Raw genomic sequence first — 15,832 nt, forward strand, 5'->3', positions numbered from 1 at the left:
TTTTTTGGGAGTGGTACTCCCAGACTCCTTTACAGGGACCACTTGCTGTAAATTTAGTACCGTAACAAGTGGAAGTTGGACGGAAAGTTTTTTTGTTTTTTTTTTTGTCTGTTGAAAACAGTTGTATTTTTTGGGAATGGTACTCCCAGACTCCTTTACAGGGACCACTTGCTGTAAATTTAGTACCGTAACAAGTGGAAGTTGGACGGAAAGTTTTTTTGGTTTTTTTTTTGTCTGTTGAAAACAGTTGTATTTTTGGGAATGGTACTCCCAGACTCCTTTACAGGGACCACTTGCTGTAAATTTAGTACCATAACAAGTGGAAGTTGGACGGAAAGTTTTTTTTTTTTTTTTGTCTGTTGAAAACAGTTGTATTTTTTGGGAATGAAACGTTTTAAACATGTTGTTCCTATACAAATGTTTTCATCTTTTCATGTAATACATGTAGTAATAATGGTGCTCTGTAACTGTTTTTTTTTTGTCTGTTGAAAACAGTTGTATTTTTGGGAATGGTACTCCCAGACTCCTTTACAGGGACCACTTGCTGTAAATTTAGTACCGTAACAAGTGGAAGTTGGACGGAAATTTTTTTTTTTTTTTTGGTCTGTTGAAAACAGTTGTATTTTTGGGAATGGTACTCCCAGACTCCTTTACAGGGACCACTTGCTGTAAATTTAGTACCGTAACAAGTGGAAGTTGGACGGAAAGTTGTTGTGTTTTTTTTGTCTGTTGAAAACAGTTGTATTTTTGGGAATGGTACTCCCAGACTCCTTTACAGGGACCACTTGCTGTAAATTTAGTACCGTAACAAGTGGAAGTTGGACGGAAAGTTTTTTTGTTTTTTTTTGTCTGTTGAAAACAGTTGTATTTTTGGGAATGGTACTCCCTGACTCCTTTACAGGGACCACTTGCTGTAAATTTAGTACCGTAACCAGTGGAAGTTGGACGGAAAGTTGTTGTGTTTTTTTTGTCTGTTGAATAGTAATAATGGTACTTCCAGACTCCTGTACAGGGACCACTTGCTGTCTGTTGAAAACAGTTGTATTTTTGTAAAAGTAATAATGGTACTTCCATACTCCTGTACAGGGACCACTTACTGTCTGTTGAAAACAGTTGTATTTTTGTAAAAGTAATAATGGTACTTCCATACTCCTGTACAGGGACCACTTGCTTTGTCTGTTGAAAACAGTTGTATTTTTGTAATAGTAATTATGGTAATTCCAGACAGTGGAAATTTGCCTTTAATCACCGGAGATCTGGTTGTTCACTAATAAATGACATTTGAATAAAGACATTTGAATCTGTGTTGATTTTGAGTTTATTGTTATTGACAGTTTATACAGAAATACTGTCTTAACTTTATTGTTGTGACACATACTTCCTAATAATCTGGTTTGGACCATCGTAAATTTGGGATCATTGGAACTTATTTTGGGACCACTTTTTATGGGACAATAGGGGAAAGCTGATTTCGAGACATACATAGTAACATACCTCCAAGAAATCCGTCCAGCCGTTCTTCAAAGGTACAATGTAATGAAATCCTTTTAACAAGGAAACAGCAACATGCATTTTTGTCAAATAAGATAATGCTTGTCATCCATCAAGAACGTCAGCATAAATAGGAAATTGCACTCATGAGAAATATAAATATAAATTTATTATTTTTTATGAATCCAAGTCAATTGCCCAAGGCACCCAACACATCGTCACACTCACGCCCCACAATCAGTTTTTTTTTCACGCACCGGTAAGTGCTTTCTTGTTTGACTTATTTGTCGGGCTATCTTTTTTTACATATTTCCCATTGAGATGCCAATTACCGGGGGCCCCAATCTGCATAATGCAACCAGCGTGGGTCCTTTGTTTACAATCGGATCAGTTTGTAAACACTCACTTCTTTAGGGATTTGCGGCCTTCCACGAGCACTGGCGATTATAGGTTCGCGATTTCCAGCATATAGGGACCAGGTTCTTACGCCGAAAAAAATGCAGACACGGCATATTAGGACCTGACCCGATCATTTTGCGAATCAGCACTCTCCCCTCAACACGAATAGAACTTCGCGCTCAAATCCCGCCCGGGTCGGGTCGGGCCGCTAGAGCATCACGGTATAGCTTGGGTAGGAAAACCCGCCATTGTTGACCCAACGCAGGAACCCAACGTACACACTACGCGGAGAAATTGAGCAGACAATATAATAGTTTTCTTTCTTCGATATACTGGGTATAATTGCCACATCTAGTGAGAAACCACTTAGGGAAATGTGTGTCTGTGGAATGAATATACACTCTTGAAAGCACGTAGGACACCGCTTTATTTGTAATTTGGCGGACTCAGGACGTGCTGCTTGTGCAAAATTATGTAACGTTGACGGCTAGAAGAAGCAAGCTTTATTAAGAAATACAGAAAACAGATTCTTATCACAATCCGAGTAGATTCATATATATTATATTTATGCCAATATATAACAGATTTTTGCACTGAAATTCGGTAGATATCAGCTGTCTTGTTGTGAAAGTATCTGACCCCGCTAAACAAACAAACATGGCCGCCGGGGATGGCGTCGGTCCGGCCCGTCGTCTCATGCATTTTCTGACGATTTCTTCATTCCAGGGCCATATGTAGATTATTCTGTGGCAAAACATAGCGACCTGTCATGTTTACTCATCAAAACATACTGTATTTCAGTAGATTATACACTCCTTCATGTGTTTTCCGGTGTTTTCCGGTGTTTAAATGTGTTTTCCTGTGTTTTCCGGTAAAAAGACTGACCGGGCCTGCTGCATCCATCATTGCATGCATAAAATTTGCACATATGGCTAATATAATTAAACAAAACAATCTAGTTTTCACAAATGTTCGTAGACAAATCAACTTATTAATATGCATTTGTTCCACTAGGACCAATTCATTTGCCCTAGTTACATATAATCAATTTCATTTGTCTACATCGTTATTGGTATTGTTACTCTCTCTTCGCAGTGGGGTTGAATTGTGAGGAATACAGTTTGCGACCTGGTTTGCCTGGTAGAGGCTAGCAACTAGGCGCTGAATACAGGCTGCCATTACAGACCCTTGAGATTTAGCCCCGCCTGATAGGCAAGTGAATTTTAGAAAACTTGTCCAACCCTGGAATGACCTGGAATAATATCAATACCAGACATATAAGACTGATGGAATCTTGAGTCTTTTATTGGAACATATTTTTACCTCTTTTCCATTGTGTGATACTATATACATAGCAAACCTGCAGTACAATCTATTTAAATTTACTTCCATCTTCAGAAGAAAGGTATACACAATTCTATTGCATCATCTTGACAAATAACAGCAACGGCAATAGATGACTTTAATTGTATATTACATACACTCAATTAAGACATTGACAATGCAGACATTGGACAGCAAAAGACAGATATCAAATCTAAAGCAACACAAAACAGAAGAAACTTATACAAATTTACTCCTCAATACTCATCTTTATGACTACTGCAATGTAGTAGTCCAATGATTGTAATCACCAAGTTCACAGTCTTAACTGCACATGCACATTTTGATACATTGTGGGTTATATGTCAAAGTTGAAGGCCCCTGAGACATAATACATGTCTGGGCATACATCAAGCAAGTTTTGGGTTTCACCTTTGACATGCAGATCAAACTAGCTTATAGTCAACATTTCATACATCTTTACATGGAATGTTTCTGCACAAACAAAGAACATATAAAACAGATTTAAGAGGACATACATGTAAACCTTTATACAATTTGAAGTAAGACTACGATGCTCCAACTTTCATAATCTTGAAGAGGGCATCAATGTTGTGAGTCTTGAAGGCTTCCCTGCATGCATTCACCACAACTGTCTTGGGTCGTCCGACTGGAACGGGAAGAGAAGCTTGTGAATACAGATCTGTCATTCCTCATGCAAATATCAAAATAGGGTGGATATTTTGATTGCTTATTCAATGACAAACAACTACACATTGGGCTGGATAACCAACATATGACCAATGGTGCTTGGGGTCTAATTCAAAGCATACTTTGTAGATGCATGATTATTAACATTACAGTCAAAACCAGTTCAGGAGGTTAAACATCTTTTGTTCTACTCTGTGTAGCCTCACCCTTGACCTATACAATATACCTTGGGAAGGCTCTGCTAAACTGGGCTGAGAATTCCACTATTGTTGGTGTGGCATCTAACCACCTGTTAGCCAATCAGAAAATCACCTAGATGTTTTCTTTAGGTAAAGCTGATTCTTGATTGGCTGACAGTTGCTTAAAGGCCACGCCTACAACAATGGAACCTCAGCCCAGTTTAGCACCAGGGCATATTGCATATGCTGCAGGCATGTTCGGCATAGGATGAACATCTCAAGGATACCCATTTGCCATGCACACGCGTGCGCGCACACACGCACACATCACACACACACACACACACCTCTGAGCCTGCCTGCCCTCTGGATGGCCTGGTTGACCAGTTTGAGACATGACAGCAGCTCAGTGTGGTTGTTACAGCGGATCTTGTACCCGTTGACCAGGTCCCTGTTCAGGTCAAACAGCTCCATGTAGTACTTCCTCATGTTCTTCCTGAACACAGCAATAATTGTAACAGTTAATATTCTGCATCTGGAACCACACTATTGGTATGTCTGACATAATCAAGTTTTGTTTGCTTTCAAGTTCAACTGAGTACCACTTTATCAAAGAGGGAATGGTTTAAAAGGTGTGGGAAACAATTTCTCAGTGCAAAAATCTTAAGAAAAAACTAAAGATCCTATCATATAACTAGACATGTCCAAATTGTCTTACATTTGGTCTTTAAGGCCTGTGAAGTCTTTAACCACGATTAAAGACTGCCAGAAACCAACCAATGGAACCTAAACTAGCATTAGGCTGATGCATCTAAGTATGTGACCAACTGACCAGTCAGCAAGAATCCTGGCATCCTCTGCCCTGACCACCATACTGCGGATCAGGTTGGAGTGGTCAGCCATCTCAGCAGTCAGCTTCTGTCTCACCGAGCTGAACTCATCCACCTGTTCAGGAAGACCACAAGGTTAATTCTGATAACTGTAAAGAAGCTACTCTGTCCTGTTGATATCTTGTTGATACTTTTAGCTCAAGAAGAGACTACTCAAAGAAGCTAGGATAATAGTGATGCAAATTAGCTCCTGATTTGCACAATAAACATTAAACTAAATATGCATGTATGGTTGATATAGTTATCTACATAGTTAACAAAATTCATGACAATCTGTCAACACTTTCAAGTAAAAAACAAACAAAATAGGCCCCTACCATTAAAAAAAACTGTTGAGGGCTGAAACCTACGTCACTGCTTTAACATCACAGGAGCTTCAATGTACCATAGCTTGTACAGGACATGAGATATCAAAATTAAAAGTCCTACTGCAGTATTTTAGGAGACCACTTGAGTAGGGTTACAATATATTAATCTAATCATTTCTTCATTTTGCCACCACCTACCAAGATACAAGTACCAAAACTTTTTGTCCATGTTCACATACAGGCAAACACACTTCCTTGCAAAGGGAACAACTACAGCTACTACGCCTACCCTCCCAGCTTGGCCTACCTTGATGAGAATGTTCTTGAGCTCCTCCATGTAGCCGGGGAAGTCGGAGGTCACCTGCAGGTCCTCAATACCCAGAAACACTGCCAGTGACTGGATAACCTCACCTGCCAGGTCCATGTCATCTGTCTTGATGGTCACCTGTCAAGCACATGTCAAAGCATTTCATTAAGGGTTAATGATTGCTCAAGTATACAGTTGGTGTCATAAGGCACATGGTGTTGGTTCCTATAACCACCCAATCAACCACTGAATAAACCATGATGGTACATCCTTCCGACAAAAATGGTCTATATGGAGTAATAATGACCAGTGGTTATCATGGCAAAATGGAGCCTTCTCATTGGTCAATGTCATATGGCTATGTCATAATAAAACATCTTTTAAAGACAACGACAAAACATAAATGTTAGCATAATTTCTGTACCCATGATTCAGATGTGATTACACACCAAGTCCTGGCTGTATGAACTCAATGTTTTAACCAGCAACAGTTTTGACAGCCATCTTTGCAGCAATGTAAAAGTTTCCTCAAGTTATTGATCATATAAGGGTCCTAGAGTGTATATGAAAGTGTGCCATTGGTCAGCACTACACTGATATCAGGTCCTGACCTGCCCATTGCTCTCCATGTGGATGACCAGAGCTCCCGTCCCTCGCAGACTGACCACCTGGAAGTGAAGCGGGGCTGCAGCTGGCCACTCATCGGTCAGCAAGAAGTTTTGATTAATCCACAGTACAACCTAAGCAATGAAAAAGGCAATAAAATACACAATGAAATACATAATTTCTCTTAATCTTAATGTGTAAGAACAGTATTTAAGACTAGCCATAGTACAAAACACCACTATCATTTCTCTTAATGTCTGTTATCTATGTCATATACAGATAAAACCAAGGACAATGAGTTAGAATACTACACTACTTGGTATTTTAGACTAGTCAAAGTTCAATACACTGGATAAAGATTTAACTTTCTGTTAATATTATAGGTGAGACTCTTCCTGTTAGCAGGTAGAAAATTACTTCAACCTAGCTGTAGAATGCTCTATATATGATGTCTCACACAAGCTTGAAAGTACAACAAGAGGTGAGAAATACCCCCCTAACTAACCCTCTGCACTCTCTCCTGTACAGTGAAGGTGACGGTTCCCTGTGGCTCCTGAGGAAGCTTGGTGCAGGGGATGTACATGGAGAACCTGGGCAGCTGCCGGGTGATCTCAAACACATGGAACTGGGTACTGTAGGGTGACAAATATTTGGTTCATTATAAAGGTAACCTTTCAGATCTGCTACAGTCCAGCAGAGAATCTAGAAAAGACAGACGACAATGCCTACTGGGATAAAAGAGTACAAGATAGAAAAAATAATGAGCAACTTGATTCTTAAGCTGACACAGGGCAGAAATATAGCTTGCTGAAAGTCATTGAGTCTGATATCAGCTTTACAGAACGCAAAAAATATTTTGGGTATACATATTGACAAAAAATTAATGGATCTAGATATAAGCAGCCTCCTTTATATACACACTTTTACCATGATTGTTTCCCTAGAACCTGAAGACAGTATCAGTAGCATCTTGACTTTGCATCAGTCCCATAAGTTAACCTACCTGCCCTTCATGCCCACAAAAGCCTTGATGTGCAGGTCCACTGGAACATCTTTTGGAGGACTGATGGGGACCTTCAGCTCACTGGACAGGTTGTTTACATTGGGATGGCTGAAATAGAAGAACCAGAAATCATGAATGAGTTTCCATTTCTTACTTTGTTGTGATCCTCTCTTTGCATTTTGACACTGGCATCAATAAGGTAACAGACATGCAAACATATATAGGCAGCAGGAAGTTGATGACAGGGAATGAGGTAACCTTTCATAACCTTATTTTGTAACATTCTGGGAGCTTTGACCTAAAATGAAGTCAGTGTCCCCATACAAGCAATTATGGACTCCGGCCAAGCCAACCTTCCACCTTCCCATCCTGACTGTCTCCAGTCAAACCATTTCCCCCCTCAATGTCACATTCAGCCACTCTCCCATATTCCAATAACTACAGACTGACATCAAAACATACACACCTCCATTTTCACAAAAGAACTACACGTAAATATACATGTATCTATTCTACATGGGCAGCATCTCCAACACTATCAGTTTAACTGGTGGTGTTTGTCACTCTGTCAGTTTCACTACCGATGACATGACAGCTAATACAAATTGAAAAGCAAAGAAAAATGTCAAAGAAAGACTATCTTACACCACATGGCTTTCCCCTTCAAAGATGCCCTCTGCAAATATGAGTGCCGTTCTCAGGATCGTTTCTGCACAAAAATAAGCCAAATGAATACTTACAATGAATGAACAATTCTTAATGATGATACATTCTTCATAACAATTCTTTAAAATTGAAGCATAACAAATTGAAAATATAGTAAATTTGTTGTGTATCATTTTCTGTTCAGATGTGTCTATTAGGGTTTGATTTTGCGTAGAAAGACATGCTTCTAAAGCTGAAGATATAAATGACAGTTTCTTGACCTAGTCTGACGAACTACTGTCAGCAAAGATCTTGCTATACTATGCTGCAATACTAGTGGAAATTATTGACAGAAGCATCATATCTTACCATTAGTGGTGGCCACAAAAAGTTCCACATGAGGCTGTTGAAAATGAAAATCAAACATTGAAAATAATGAATTTGCTTAGAGTTGCTCCATACAACAAACCCTACAAACTGACAGAAGTAATTATCATAAATTCCGTGCTCATATATATAAAACTTCACATGCAATTGTCATCATCAAAAATTTTCAATTCACAGGCAGGTAATGATATTGTAATTGAATTTTGTGACAAAATAAAGTTGGGACAACATTTTAAGCAGAAAGACAATCACAGATCATGTACAAAAAGAAGACATGTCAAAAGTAATAAATGGTTCAGAAGTCTAAAAATCGAGGGTGTTGGACTTCTCACCGGGTGTTTCTCATCTCCTGGGTCCACAGTCAGTGATGTCTGAAGCTGGGTGTTGGCCTGGACATAAAAAACACTTTTATTTACATCTTCTGTGAGAGCAAGAAAATTACTTCAGACTCGTCAAAGTAAGATATTCCCCGCACAATGCAAACTTCATCAAATAGTCCAGGAGTTCTCTTGTTAAATTTGTGACAGTGACATTTTAAGTGGTGATCACTATAATTTCTGGCATCATTTTTACAATCATGGTGGGATGGAAGTACAATACTATAATTTTTCCAATTGACACAAACCTTAAGAATCCTATACTACAGTGACCACCTGTTTACTGTAGGGCCAAGTATCTGCTGGTTAACATTATACATGTATTTCTAATAGAAACATCTGCTGGACTACATGTACATGTATAAGATTATGACTTACAGGGATGATGCCCATCTGTCCTGTATCCAGCCCTCCCAGCCCTGACGGCCGGTTGCTCTGTGCAGCCTGGATAACGATAATCAGGAAAAGTTAGTACTGGAACCTTTCGGTCAGACTATTGAATGCAATACACACAGGGAAGGGTGAAGTCTGCTGTCTCGTTACAATTCAAATTAAAGTTAAATCTACTGAAATACAGTATGCTTTAATGAGTTAACATCGTTGGTTACTACATTTTGGTATAAGAAATCAGAAGAAAACACGGGTGATGGCGACTAGTCATGATGATCTTGACTATGTCGTCCCTATGCCAGTAACAATAGCTCCTAAAGTACGGCAAATGTCACAAACTGAAGGAGGTAACACATATCAAAAGAAGCTGAATGTAGAAACTTGTCATACTCCAGTCAAACGTAGAGCAGGAAAGGAAACATATAGCTGCAGTGTAAGATAGCAAGCCATGTAGGCATACTGTAAAAGGGGAAATGTTCATGGTTTCTGTAATGACCTTTTCAGTGCAACATTAGAACCACCATGAAATGATTTCTTCTGTCATTTGCCCTCCAACATCCTTGTTTCAGCTGTGAATTTCAAACCACCAAAAACACTCAATTTTCTCCCTAGGTTAATGCAAATTGAATTCATGCAAACATTTCCCGTTTCACAGTAACGAAAGAGAAAGCAGTCCTACCGCTCTTCCTTTGTAGAAGAACTTGGTCAGCTGTAAGTCAAGAGAGAACCAGAGAGATAGAAAATGTGCATTTCAAGTCAGTGCAAAAGTCAAGCTTTAGTTCATAGTAGTTGAAGAAACAAGGTAATAATAAGGCAAACAGCCATGCAGTGTGGTGTCTACTATACATCTATGAGAAGTTCTGTTTTAACAAGACAACTCTGGTAAGGCAATGAAACCATTTGTCTGCTATTAAAGTTAAATCTAAGAAAATCATTATGGAAACAAAGGAATAGGGATGTGTACAGAAACATAATATCTAGTACAGGTCCAGACCTGTACCTGTACCTGAAGAATTTGACAAAGTTACCTGTCACCTTTGGTGTTAGAAACATACATAAACAGTTTACAGATTATGATTTTGAAGAGAACACATATTTCAAGCGGATCAAAGCTGGTGATGTTTTCACAATTTGTATTTCAGGTAAAACTGTATCGTGAATGAAGATTACAAAACAATAAACCACATCAGTACTGTGACCACGACATGCATTGTCCTACCACATCTGGCTCTTGCTTTACTGATAACCGCTGGGTGCACATGCAGAGTGCACATGCAGGGGGAGAAGAAGTAGTGAGGTATGTCCATTATCCTTGCAGTTTTGTACGAGGTCTCACATTGCAACAGACACACATAACAAAAACTGACCTATGTTGACTTCTTTTATTTCTACTGTCATAAACTATTTGTTTTTTTGTCAGATTCAGTAGCATAAGAAGAAAGATCACAGGAAGGCAGAAGACTGCAAAGTAGAACAGATGCAGTTGCAAAGATTTGCCAGCAAAGAAATAAAACACCACAATGGCTCTCAGATAGCAAGGACTCAAAATGCTGGGTCCATTTGTACTTTTGTGCACCCAAAATTGGAGCTATGCACCTGATTTTTTACTGTGGGTGCACCTGGATATTTGTGTAGGGGTATGTATAGGTACAACCCAGACATTTAAGTGTAAGAAAAAAAACCTTTGTTGTTCAACATGTTTCAAAAGTTCAAACATTTTTGGGTTAGGTTCAACAATGTAAGTTCAAAAATGCTTTACTGACTTACCCTGGCATTCTCTTCATAATTCTTCAACTCTAGCAGCAAGTTCTGTGGAAGAACATAAAAGAGTTAGGTGACAAAGAAACTACATACTATTAGATAGGTCTATTTTGGAGAAGAACTTTCTGTATCTTTTGTCATAAACTTACTATGGTTTTGATATTTTTTGTGGTCGATAGCTGTGATATCAGAAGTAAGTGCTGAAAACTTTCTTTACAAAATTACACTGAGGAGGTATATGACTATATTCAACCCTCTAAATGTACAAAAGTAGTACAGACTTATTAACAAACTGGTCAAGGGGGTAAGATCACTGAGACATTGAGTGAAACCTGCTGACCTGTTTGCGCTGACTCAGCTCCCTGACAGCGTCCTGTTCCGTGTTTGTGTCCATCAAATTCCCCTTCATCTCCCTACTGGCCGGCAGGTATCCACGTACTGTAGGGTTGAGTGAGAAAAATGTCAACTGACAAGACACACACCAAAAAACATCATCCAAACAATTCATCAACTCCTTCTTGAGTTATTCTCTTACATAGTATCCAACAAAATGAGCCAGTTTTTGCGAACCATTAATGTTTACTTGTAACACTTCAGCCTCTCTCACCTTCTCCATCTACTGCACAGCAGATCAGTTCAGTCTTACCATCCATCCTATAGTCACCCTGCATGGAACATAGGACAACATTACCGAGGTGGTAACTATAAGGTATAATCATGCATTACAGTTTGCGATGTGCTTTCAAGATGTCAAATTACAACTGTTATACAATGAAAACACACAGCAGAAAACAACTCAGACATGCTCAGACCTGGAATAAATTTTCATCTGAAACATTTGCAAACAAGCTGCTAATTTTCCACAGTCTACACATCTACCCTTTTACATATGCATCAACTGATGCTGAGTACACATTCTGTACACACCTCCACTATCCCTGCCAGGGAAACTGAGAAGTTGTCCTTGAAGATGACCTCCCCTGTTCTGTCACTACGTGCATCAATCTATAAAAAAAACAGATCACTAGCACATAAGTAAAACGACAACCATTTCTCACTGAACAGAATTTGACATCAAACAATACACATGAGCTGCTCCTAACAATGGCAAAGGGCTAGTCACCTTCCTTCTGAAAGATATTACTAGTAATATAAATACATTATCCTGAGTGTGCAGAGCCTCACCCTTAGCCTACACAGTATACTCTGGGAAGGCTCTACCATTCTCTGATCGGCTAACAGCTTACTAGACGCCACACCCACAAAGGTAGAAACCACAGCACAGTTTAGTAGAGCCTCTCAAAGGTTATTTTATTGTATAGGTTATAGATGAGGCTCTGTGTAGGAAAATATACAATGTAGAAATGTTGCCAGGCTGCCATTACCTTAGCCATTTAGCCTCACTATCCACTCTTTTCGACACATCTTCTCCTACATGTACAAATAAAAGCACATACCTTCCCATTGGACCAGCCTGTGATGAGTTCAGGAACCCCGTCTGAATCCAGGTCAAACGCATGAATAGCAACAGCTTGGTTCTTGGACTGGGAAGACAAGAAATAAGGACCTACATCACGAAAATCACCAGACTGAGTACAAACTAAGAGGACAGTCTGAACTATGACATTATTAAATAATTCTGAACTTTTAGAACAGTCTTCTATGACCAAACCAAGTTTATCACAAGTAGTACTACACAGTACCCCTTTTTCTAGGGTGAACACAAAATATGAATAACTTGTTAATGTTGCACTGGGTAATGTGAAAGCTTTCTACATTTCCTTACATTCCCAAACCTTTTGGCACCCTTCTAAACCTGATTCTAAACATGGGCTATACCTTTATGGATACTTACCTTTATGGATAGGCTTTAACTACAACTCATCCATCAAATGACACAGTAATGAAAGTGTACCTTGATTCTCCAGTATCTGGCCGTACGGTCATAAACTCCCACAGTTCCATTGGCCAGGGCATACCCAAACCTGCTGTGCATCATGGGACATAGCAAAGTGATGGCCTGTAAAAGCACAAAAAAAGAGATTATAGCACTGAATGCTCTTTACATTAGAATGAAAGTACTGATATTGTCATTGGCACAGCTTTTAAGACATAGTCTGGATGCCAGCCTTTTCAGCTTGCTCGTCAGCTACAGGAAGCAACCCAGAGAATGAACTGAAGCTAAAATGCATGCAGGCCTTTTAAAACTCCTACTTCTGCATAATGCAGCTACAGGCCATCTAAAATCTATACTCCATATAATGGCTAAACGTATGCTGCAATGAATAACATTAGGAAGTATGTAGTGTGCAAAATTTCATATACAGTGTATAACCAGTGTGAATGAAAAAAAGGTTTTCAGACCTCTGTTTCTGTCATTTCTGCGATGATTTCATCATCCTGGAAAACTCTGATGTCGTAGTCCTCTGAACCAACGATCAACTGAAACATAACAAAACATGTAAAGAATTAAGAATTACATGTAGTCATACTTAAAACAAAAATTTCATTAGGTACGAACCAAAATTCATTGTCCCATCTCCCATTATTCTTCTTGTACCTTCTCTATCTACCAATAGGCCGATCCTGACTGTCTGTCACAATTAGCAATTCAACCAAATTGTCAATAACAGAGTGGCTGCATTGTCTGACGATTATTTGCATTTTCATGTTTTCATGTTGCATTTCTCAGTTTTGACAGAAGTGGGTGGAGCTATGGGATTGGTCTATATACTTGTGATTGCATAGTCTCTCTATGATCCTTCTTAGTTATTTATTTGACCTAGAATTTCAAAAGTCAGATAGCAGAGGGTATTAAAAATGTAGAAACAATACAATGTACCTCCATCTTGCCATCATTGGTGAAATCACACAGAGCGAGTGAACACACGTTGTCACCAGTCACAGTCCAGAATGCATCATTCCCCTCCAGGTCAAAACCCTGGATGGCACAGTTGCCCCCGACTACAGCCAATGGCATCTCTACTGTTCCCAACGAGCCAACCACAACCGCATTCACTCCATCTGGTGTCTGGAAGACAGAATTATTATGAGTAAACATTTTATCTACTTATTTATTTATTGAGACTTACCACATCTGTACCAGAATTAACTTAACAGGTAACGTTTACTTAGCTATCACCTTTTTCAAGATGTCAACCCGGAGACCAGCCTGTAAGGTTTGATCCACTCACATTGGGAAGACTTTTAAACACCTACCCATCATCATTAAGATCCATTCAAACTTTCTTAAGTGGTACGGTCTCCAAACACACAGACAGACAAACACCTAAAACATAACATTCTTGGCAAAGGTACTAATAACAAAACAAACATGGCCAATGAGGGAAATATCAAGCAGCTGTCATGTTAAACTAGTAAAAGAGGCTCACATCTTTGTAGAACAGGTCGGAGTTGTTGATGACATCATATGCCAGCAGGTTGGTCTGAGTGCCGACCAGCAGACTGTCACAGTTGGACGTGGGGTCCAGCTTTCCTGCGCTGACCGCACTGACCGCCTGCTGGATGTTCAACAGGCTGATGTCCGAGTTCTCCCCTGACACGGACATACGTCCACTGGCAATGCCACGGTTATGGGCATTGTGGATGAAGACCTGAAAAGTAGTTGCCATAATTAGCAAAATGACTGGTTAGCTTGCTATTACTAGTTATCATAGCCTGGTATCCAGCCATAATATAGCTCCCGAGTCTCTTCTCCCGAGTCTCTTCTCTCCTCTTCGTAGGAGAGAAGAGACTCGGGAGCTATATTATGGCTAGATACCAGGCTATAGTTATCATGCACTTGGTTTACATACCGCAGGCCACGTTGGTCTGATTATATGGTTGACATTTGATCAGGTCCACTTATTTATTTATTGATACCAGTCAAGAAGTCCAATTTCGTAAATGGTACAATGTAGGTAACCGTTAACAGTACCCACCCATTGTGTTCATGTCTGTACATATCTAATATAAGCTTGTCTACTTAAACTCTTGACACTATACCTTCCCAGCTGTAGTTGCTGCAGTGAGACAGGGATGTTGGCCATCATAACACCCAATAGTCAACATGCGGGTGTTGATCTTGTGGTTGAGCTTCAGCGTGAAGATTGGCACAAGCATGGTGGACGGTGTACAGATCTGAAAATCAAAATAATCACATTGCATTTGCATTTGGGCCTCTTGATCAGTGGGTGTGCCTTTTGTTTTGAAATTCCAAAAAAAAAATGTCACTCACTTACTAAGTAGTACAGTGAAAGCCAGTTAATTGCACAACTGATAACTGCACACTTCTGTTTATTGCACGGAATCCCAAAGTCCTGTAGTGATGCGGTCCAGCTGAATAACTTCGCTTTGTTGCACTATCCGGATAATTTGCACAAAATGTGCTGGCAAATTGTGAGTGACTGTCAGACTGAACGTTATGCTCTAGGAGAGGGCTTTGTTAAGTAATCTGACAGGTATAGAAGTACTGTACCGTAACATGTTTATTAATAACTTTATCATGTGACTGTGCGAAAACCATCACTTTCGTTGATTCTCCACAGCCGAGCTGAGTGATAACAAACTTGTCCCCTCCCCCTCCCCATATCCTCTTCCAGCTTCTGCATAATTTTACGAATCCCCCCAAACCTTACCTATCAAACGTCAGCACAAAGACGTGGGAGGATCCCAATTGTCAAGACAAATAGCTCATCAGATCCAGCATTTGGCACAGAAACCTTCGAGATGATCTGAAATCACGTCTTGTTTCTTCCCTCCACAGGTATGCTGCCGCAAGGTATCATGGTTCAGGAACTGTGGTACAGGGCCTGCATGGGGGATACTAGCAACCCTTAGCGTAAATTTAAGACGACAGCATCTATATGTAGAATTGAATTTCACAAAAATAACGAACCAACAATGCTTATCGTTGAATTGGGCGGGCTGGCAACGATTAGCGGTAAATTATAAATTAGAATAGCTCAATACGCCTCGCGGATAAAGACATGCAGACCCTCGCGGTCGTCTCACCTGTGGGAACAAGGCCCCACACCCGCCAGTGTACGTATGATA

At 39.7% G+C, this 15,832-nt stretch overlaps 1 protein-coding gene across 2 annotated transcripts; it reads right to left on the reverse strand.

Annotated features, from left to right (window-relative positions):
• Positions 1 to 3,216: 3,216 nt before the first annotated feature.
• Positions 3,217 to 15,618, reverse strand: LOC118417224 (Bardet-Biedl syndrome 2 protein homolog). Of its 2 annotated transcripts, XM_035822686.1 has the most exons (23): positions 15,415 to 15,618; positions 14,783 to 14,917; positions 14,170 to 14,391; positions 13,620 to 13,808; positions 13,142 to 13,219; positions 12,693 to 12,797; positions 12,235 to 12,321; positions 11,705 to 11,782; positions 11,385 to 11,442; positions 11,118 to 11,215; positions 10,784 to 10,825; positions 9,696 to 9,725; positions 9,005 to 9,070; positions 8,582 to 8,638; positions 8,232 to 8,265; positions 7,863 to 7,926; positions 7,218 to 7,325; positions 6,720 to 6,846; positions 6,220 to 6,348; positions 5,609 to 5,746; positions 4,936 to 5,048; positions 4,451 to 4,599; positions 3,217 to 3,883 (listed from the first exon to the last, which is right to left on the reverse strand). In XM_035822686.1, the coding sequence occupies exons 2-23, from the start codon at positions 14,897 to 14,899 to the stop codon at positions 3,783 to 3,785; spliced, it is 2,190 nt and encodes a 729-aa protein (XP_035678579.1). In that variant the 5' UTR covers positions 14,900 to 14,917; positions 15,415 to 15,618; the 3' UTR covers positions 3,217 to 3,782. The 2 variants fall into 2 exon arrangements, with proteins under 2 accessions (XP_035678579.1, XP_035678580.1); XM_035822687.1 differs by lacking the exon at positions 9,696 to 9,725 and having other exon boundaries at positions 15,415 to 15,617.
• Positions 15,619 to 15,832: the final 214 nt, after the last annotated feature.

This window comes from Branchiostoma floridae, chromosome 6 (assembly GCF_000003815.2).
Source record: "Branchiostoma floridae strain S238N-H82 chromosome 6, Bfl_VNyyK, whole genome shotgun sequence".
Classification (NCBI taxonomy): domain Eukaryota; kingdom Metazoa; phylum Chordata; class Leptocardii; order Amphioxiformes; family Branchiostomatidae; genus Branchiostoma; species Branchiostoma floridae.